Source organism: Phaseolus vulgaris, chromosome 2 (genome assembly GCF_000499845.2).
Source record: "Phaseolus vulgaris cultivar G19833 chromosome 2, P. vulgaris v2.0, whole genome shotgun sequence".
Taxonomy (NCBI): domain Eukaryota; kingdom Viridiplantae; phylum Streptophyta; class Magnoliopsida; order Fabales; family Fabaceae; genus Phaseolus; species Phaseolus vulgaris.
Window position 1 is genome coordinate 34,275,592 of NC_023758.2, and position 8,272 is coordinate 34,283,863.

At 34.1% G+C, this 8,272-nt stretch overlaps 1 protein-coding gene across 1 annotated transcript; it reads right to left on the reverse strand.

Annotated features, from left to right (window-relative positions):
- Window positions 1–2,637: 2,637 nt before the first annotated feature.
- On the reverse strand, window positions 2,638–6,252 carry LOC137811625 (LEAF RUST 10 DISEASE-RESISTANCE LOCUS RECEPTOR-LIKE PROTEIN KINASE-like 1.2). The gene is made up of 4 exons (XM_068613429.1): window positions 5,020–6,252; window positions 4,221–4,256; window positions 3,864–4,139; window positions 2,638–3,678 (listed from the first exon to the last, which is right to left on the reverse strand). The coding sequence occupies exons 1-4, from the start codon at window positions 5,786–5,788 to the stop codon at window positions 2,765–2,767; spliced, it is 1,995 nt and encodes a 664-aa protein (XP_068469530.1). The 5' UTR covers window positions 5,789–6,252; the 3' UTR covers window positions 2,638–2,764.
- Between the last annotated feature and the right edge of the window lie 2,020 nt (window positions 6,253–8,272).

An 8,272-nucleotide genomic window follows, 5' to 3' on the forward strand; every position in this document is an offset into this window, starting at 1 on the left:
AGACATGTTATGGAGTCAACTTGAGTTGGAATATGAATAAACACTTTTCTAGAATTGGATCAATGTTCTTTCATTCAAGAACTCACCAAAACTTAAGCCACCAAACCAAAACTCATGTAGAAACCCATTTCTTGTCAAATGAACCGATTAAAACTACCTAGAAAGCAAATGAACCAAACAAAAGCATGAAAGAAAGCTATTGAACCGATTAAAATTGCTAACAATTTAAATGAACCGGAAAAAACAAGAAATGGAACAATTGAACCGAACAAAAGTGCAAGAAAAGCCTAATACATGTTCTAGAGTTTATGTGGACATGGAAATGGATGAATAAGATGGAAAAGAAGGGAGAACTTATGTGGTTGAAGTCCTTGGAGAGGAACACGCCACTTGGAGGATGCAAGGCTCCAAGATGAGTGGAGATGCCGCCACTTGAGGCTCCAAGATTGCTCTCAAGATAAGACTAGGTAGGAGAAGACAAAAGTCTCTCAAGCACTCACCAATTTGGGCGAATTTCGGTAGTCAAAATATCAAATCTGTATTTAGAAGGACTCAAGCCCTCCTTTTATAGGAGAAAGGCCGGTCATGAAGTACAAAAAGCTTACACAAGAAGCTATCCAAAAGTCCCTTGCACATCTCCCACTTCTAGCGCCTATAGTGAGGAATGAAGAGTCATCTACTAGAATGTTCTAAAACTAATATCTAAAGATGCTAAACATAAGAGGTATCTTTAGGTTTCCCTCTTAGCACCTTCCTAAAAACTATATATTTAAGCATTTTACATTTTATATAAAAGATACTAAAAAAAGAGAAAACATTTGACCACTACTACATAATTCTTTAAATTTGCTCCTTGTAATCCTTTGAGGTAAAAAGGATGATGAGCTAATATCCTTTTGAGCATCTTCATCTTCGGCTTCTTTCTCTTCTTGAGCTTGATCTCCATCAAATCCTAATTTAACTAACTAAATATACTAATCATAAAATATATAAAAAAATGAAAAAAAATAGTTACGAACCTGCTGCAAGAGTGGTGGTGATTTGTCATACACTTTAGGATGACGAGGCAACACGGTGGTGTGACAATAAAACAACATAATGGTAATTGGTTCACTAGAGCAAGGAACTCACAACGATAACTAACCTAAGTTATAATATCATGGAGAAAGTGTTGCTCACAATGACTCAGAGAGAAGAGCTAGAAAGAAGATACATTGTTTGCGGTATGGAAGAAGAATAAAACTTGGAGACAACGAAAAATAACAGGAAGCATTGTGAAATGAACAATATAAAACACATTTTATATTTGTTAAAATGAACAACTAATGTGAAAATTCAAACTTAAACCGCTTATTACATTGGTTAAAACAACAACAAATTATAAAATTTATTAACAAAATATAATATCAATTTTTTCTCATCAATTGTTGCAATATATGCTTCGTATGCTTTCAATGTGCACATTTTACATGGATGCATAGTAAATGATATATTTTCTATTTCATTATTAGGAAATTGTGTCACCACATTTGCATTACACTAGTTGATGGAGGATCATCCTAGCCACCTAAATCATCAGGCTCAGAAGAGAAGAAATGTTGAATAGAAGAATCTTTGCTAGAAGATTCTCTCTGAAGCCTTGTAAATTTGTATAGAGTAATTAGGATTTTCTAATTCAGTCTTTAAAATTCTGTATTAGACTTTTTGGGCCTTGTATTTTTGCTAATTTTTAGATTAGAGTTGAAGAACTTAAAGGGAAGTCTACTTGGCATCCACATATGTGCCACATGAACACCTACATGGAACCTTTTCCTTCCTTTTTTTTCAAAGTGATTATTCTTCTTCTACATGGAGCAATGGACGCCTACTACTTTCCTTCTCCTATTTCTTATGCCACTTGTCACATCTTGAATGGAGAGCTTTGAGATACATGGATTGCCACATGACAACTCATGAATGGAGAATTTTTAGGTGTCACATGTCACTACATGAATGGAGAGTTTTTTAGTTCCATTAGTCACTTTTGACTCTATAAATATAAGCTCTTCTATTGTAAAAATAAGACTTGAATTGAGTAATGAATTTATACCTAAATGGTTTTCAAAAATTTTCTCAAATCTCACTTTTCTTTTGCACTCACTCTCTAAGTGTAAAAGCCTTAGAAAAAGCTAAAAGTTTGGTCTAACCTCCTTCCTAGCATCATTCTCCAAACCCAAACATATCTTCTCCAATATCATTCAATCATCTATAATCGAAGAACTTAAAGAAAGAGAGGGAGAACTTCATCAGTAGGTTTTTGTCTCTAAAATACCCCTATTTATTCAATTTATTCTCCGATAATTTTATTTTTATTTTTTCCTAATATTATTATAAAATAACCACTACTTTGACATTCTTAACCAATATAAAATTTCAGACTATTCTTTTACTAATATTCACACAAATAACTTTAACCATTTCTTTACAATACACATCATCTTCAACAACTTCTTAACAAGTTTTACCAATATCACTTTTAAGTAATTGATTTCTTTCCCATATAAACTTATTTCTAACGAACCCCTTATGACATATTTTTTGGGAAACACTATCACAAAGAGGAAGAAAATATGCCATTCATTCTTTAACCCCTTGAGATATCAAAACATGCCTCATTAGCATAAAAGAATTAACAATAAAAAATATTATTGGGAGTAAACTTTGATAACCACTTCAGCTCTATCATTCTATGTACAACAGCTAATTTAAATGATAGAATAGTGAACTATACAACATTTGGTGGTGTTGAAATAGTGACCAAATTTGAATCAGGTGAAGGTGGAGGTGGTTCATTCTTGAGCAAAGCAGAATCATCTTCTGATATATCCAGCACCTCATGCTTGCTCTTACACTTCCCATCACTTCTTATATCCTCGAGTCTATCTAACACTTCTGCCATGGAGGGTCTGGCATCTTTGGAACTCTGCAAGCACTGAAACGCCAACTCAGCCACTGCATTGATCATCTTCCTGACCTTGAAATCAGAGTCAAACCCAAGAGTGGGATCCACAATCTCATGCAACGCACCACTTTGGATCTTCTTGATGGCCATGTTAGACAAGTTGATCTCATGCCTGCGCCTTGAGATATCAACCGCATGCATGGATGATACGAGCTCAATGAGCACCACCCCAAAGCTATAAACATCACTCTTATCAGTGAGGTGGTAGTACTCATGATACTCCGGATCCACATAACCAGGAGTCCCTTGTGGGGCAGTGGAAATGTGTGTGGCATGGGTTGGGAAGAGACGTGAGAGGCCAAAATCTGCTACTTTGACACTGAAGTGGTTGTCAAGGAGAATGTTGTTGGTTTTGACGTCTCTGTGAATGATGTCAGAAGCGTGGAGATACACCAATGCACTAGCAGTCTCAATGGCAATGTTCATTCTGATGTGCCAAGGGAGTGTGCCAGGTTTTGCTCTTTGACCATGAAGATGATCAGCAACGGTTCCATTTGGAACGTATTCGTATACCAACATAAGTTCTCTACTGTGGCGAGGAGTGCATCCGTATAGAGACACAAGGTTTTGGTGGTGTAGCCCAGTTAAGATCTCCACTTCATTCACGAATTGCTCAATTTTCAAACTGTTCTCGTACATTCTCTTCACTGCAACTAATCGTCCATCATGAAGTTTCCCTACACAACAAATTAATATATCACAATTCAAACCACACAAAGTTTTATCTCCTTATTCTCCTTGTATGCAAAGTTTTATAGAAATTAAGTTACTTAATTGTTAGATACCAACATTGCCTGGACCAACAACAAGATTCAAAATTGATGTTTAGTGAATAATTATAAGAAAGGACGATGAGTTTTACCAAAATACACTTTTCCAAATCCTCCGTCTCCTAGTTCTCTTTTAGGATCAAAGAAGTTTGTGGCCTCTTCAAGTTCACCATAGGTGAAGAAGTGGACTCCAAAGTATTTACTTCCCTTCTCTGAGTCTTCTAAAGAAGAACTATGTAGGATTCCTTTAGAATTACGTAGTACAGATGATGTTACTGCATGGAGATAATTCTTCTTCTTTTGACGACCATAATAGATGTAAAACCCAAGTCCAACAGCAATTGCACTCATCACAGCAGCACCAACGCCTAGCAAAAATCATTCATATATTAATGAAATATGTACAACATTGTGAATATTTTTTTCAAGGATAATTGAATATATATTACCTATAACCACCTTCCTTTTCCAGTTCCATTTATCTCCTGAGGTCAACATAGAAGACAAAGAGGTGTCATGAATATTCAAGGAGGATATTGGAGGAAAAAAACTAATTTTGATGAGTTAGTGATTAGGTAATGAGAAACTATATTAAAAAAAAGGATGAAAATTTATAAGTAACATATAGTCAAAGTCAACAAGCCAAAACAGTTTCACGCAGAATTACACTATAAAATCTGGATTAGGGGAGAAAAGAAAAAAAACCAAATCGAACATGGAAGAGTGGAATTTATGATTACACCATTATTGACTAATTCAGAGAAAGATATAGCATCAGTTTTGCAATACTTGTGAGGACCAAATTAGCAGCACTAAGGATAAAATAAACATGAGAAAAATGAATGCCCAAACACAACATAATCTCATATTATTCCCTGTGTTGACAGCAAATTCTGAAGAAATAAGTTTGAAGCCTCCTAAACCATAACCCACAAAAGACTCAACAACTTTGAAGATTCAGCAGCCACCTAAATCCTAATCATAGATTCCTGTAACAACATCTTTGAACACCAGCAATATTTTCATTAACAAAATTGTTTTCTGACTGGGTCAATGTCTATTTTTTCAGGGTTCCTAGTTCTATAGATTTCTAAAATAGCCATTGCCACAAGCTAGCGATGGTTCAATAGTCCGTTTAGAACAAAATGAATTTATTCTCAGAAGTTCAAATCCATATCTATATGTGCATGCAGGATACATGAATGAAGAGAAATGAAGAGAAGAGAAGAGAAGAGAAAGAAGGCATACTGTGAGGAGGAGAGCAATCTAAACCTTCACTTCCATTGGGGCAAAAACATAAAAACTGAGAATCATCATTGGCCCCACATGTTCCATTAGATAAAATGCATTCTAAGCAGTGTTGAACTTGTGCCTCTGAAATAAGATGTACTTCAAACCCTTTGCTCAAGGCTTGGTTGAGCCCTTCAATTCCCCCAGCAGGATCAAGTTCCTGTCCTACTTGCACTTCAATCCTAGGTCCTTCACAGTCCTGGACTTTCATAGTTGCAGGGTCCCCATAGAAAGCACCCATGTGCCCATCTTCCTTGCATGGAAAAGACCGTGTGCTATTTGAAATCAGGGAGTAGGGACAACCATAGTAGATGGTTATGTTCTTAACATTCAAGTAACTAAAGAGATTTGAATCCACGGAATTGTTAGTTACGGCCGAGGAAGAGCAATTATCATAGACAAGGCGTGTTCGAACCATTTTCACGGTGTATTGAGCTGGATCAAAGTGAAGCACTTGGAAAGTTGCTGAGCCAAGTTGAATGGTGGAGTTCTGATTACCCTCACAGTTGAGCTTGAACAGGTGGTTGCTGGCACAATAACTGGGTCTGCTCCCTCCCCAGAAAGGGTAGTAGATGGACAATAATCCGCAGCTGAATGGCTTGCTACACTCATGGTGTTTGTTCTCTTCTTGGGAACTAATGGAGGCTACCAAGACCAAGAATATTGATGCATAGAATAAGAAGGTCATTGGAGCATTATCATCATCTTGCATTACCAAATTAGCCATAGAAGAAAAGAAGATATGGGAAATGAAAGAAGTGATTAATGTCTTTTCATTCTTCTTTTTGAATATTCAATTCATTGATTCACCTTCTGATTTTTCAATATTTGAGTTTCTTCTTCAAATCCTGGTCTTCGTTATAAACCTTCAACCTCGCCACCTCAACAGCCATTACAAGACACGACAACAAGTTATAGATATATAACAAACACTTATAAAATATTGATGTTTTTTTTATTAATATACCATTAATCATGATTCACGAAACCATATTTAAGATTATAATAAAAAAATACAGTTTAATTAGATTTTTCAATTAGTATGAACACGGTATGATATAAATATTTTTGAATTTTTGAATATCTGCCGTTCATAGCCCAAAAGCTTGATTAGAAGTTTTATATATAATCTCTTATCAAGAAAGCTCATCATATTATATGGTGTGTTTAAGTGTACTCACATCACAATTCACATATTTCAACAAATATACAAATATTTCAAAGCTCTATCTGAACTACTTCTTTAATTACACATGTGATTACTTGATGTTGATCTAAATAATTTTGTCAGATATTGACTTTTCAAATTAAGGAAATGGTGGGGTCTTGAATACCGTTGTATTAAGTATTGTTTTCTGAAGTTTGACATTTCATTATAATATTGTTATTTAAGATGCTGATGTGGGCTGAGAAGACATATATATATAAAATAAGACATGATTGTGTGCGTGGTTTGACAAAGTCAAATAAATATATTAGCAGAACAAATGGACAGTTACAGGGTGTATGCAACATGAACCACTCATCAACTTTAGAAAAGGAATGAACCAAACCACCACTAACAGTTTAAAACTCGATTTCATGATTCACTTGTTAAGCTTTATTCACAGATGAAATAAACAAAACTTAAACTAAATTCATTAAAGGAATTCAACTTCAACTATGTCTAGGTTATTCATGTTTTAATTGGATATATAAGGAATAATATATTTTATATTATTATTTTATATAGATATTTTTTATAAAATAAATAAAAAATAATTATAATTTAAATGAAATCCAACTAACAAGTTAAACCAAATCATTTGCGATAAATTAAATCAAATTCATAGTTAAGTTTTGAGTTAAGTCAATTCTTATCTAATCAATTACATCCAACTTGATTCTCGAACATCTCTGTTAGCTCCCCCTCAAACAAACACTATTTGTTGAGCTCATAACATCTCCGTCTAAGCTCCACCTTAACTTAATGTTTCTTCTTCTTTTGTCTTCCACAGAGGTAGTTTTAAGACTTTAACCTTCTTATTAAGGTTTATTTCAATCTTTCTGAAGCATTTGATCTTCACCAAGTTTTTCTTTCTTTAAATTCTATATCTATCTTCTCCCCCTTAAGAACCATTGAAAGATGACTTTAGACCAAAGAAGGATGCATTCACCCCTTAAATTAGTATTATATTTTCCACCAAAGTAGAGAACATATAGTGTTCTTTTGGGTGCGAAGCTTTTTTCTTGTGGCACAATGTGCATCTAATGACTATCAAATGGTAGTTTTACCTACACAAACTCAACAAAAATATTAGTACTAAAAAAACAATCACATCATCTAGTCAAGTGACATTTGTAAAATCTATCATATCTAGACTTGCTTTAATAAAATTAAAATTGTTCTTGTGTACATATTTTCTTTGCATTTGATCCTCTCACAACGTCTGATGAATTTGATACACATGATTTTCCTTGTCATGTATGACACTTGAGTATGTAGATTTGCACACAAAAATCTTGTAGATCTAATAGTCTCCTATTAGTTTGTCCCTTTGAAGGCTACCTTGCCTCTGTCATTTTTTTTTTAGGTTTTGAAACATAGACTTTGCGCCTATCATGTGTGGTGAGCATTCATTGTTCAAGAACAAGCTTCATCCTTGACCTCTTTCCATACAACACATCAATAGAAATTACAAACTCTTTTGGTACCCAAAATTTCTTGAGTCATTTCTTGTTAGTTTTTAATGGATATTGTTTGAGTTTGCATATGACACTTGAGTGTCCAAACTTACAACTATTGTGAAAAGTAGTTTTTTTTTAGCATATTTCCTAACAAGTTTCTTACTTTCCAAGTCATACCCTAGGTCAGATTTATGAAATGCATGTCTAGTGTTAGAAAAGAGAATATCTAGAGTTCTAAACAAATTTTGAAAAATAATTTTTACAACATGTTATTTTACCTCTGAATTTTATCTTTTATTCATCTGTAATGTGAATCTACTATAGGCAAGACATCTTCCCTCCAGTGGATAATTGGTTCTCTTTTTTAGCTTTTCAGTTCCAAAGGTTAAAGTTTTAAATCTTTGTTTCAATTTCAAATATTAATTTGAGATTCGATTACAACTTTCCATAAGACCTTCATAAGAAATATCATTTTCATCATCTTCATCAGACAATGAATGTGATGAGTCAGATGGTGTTTCTAAGGAAAACTTAAGGTTAAAAT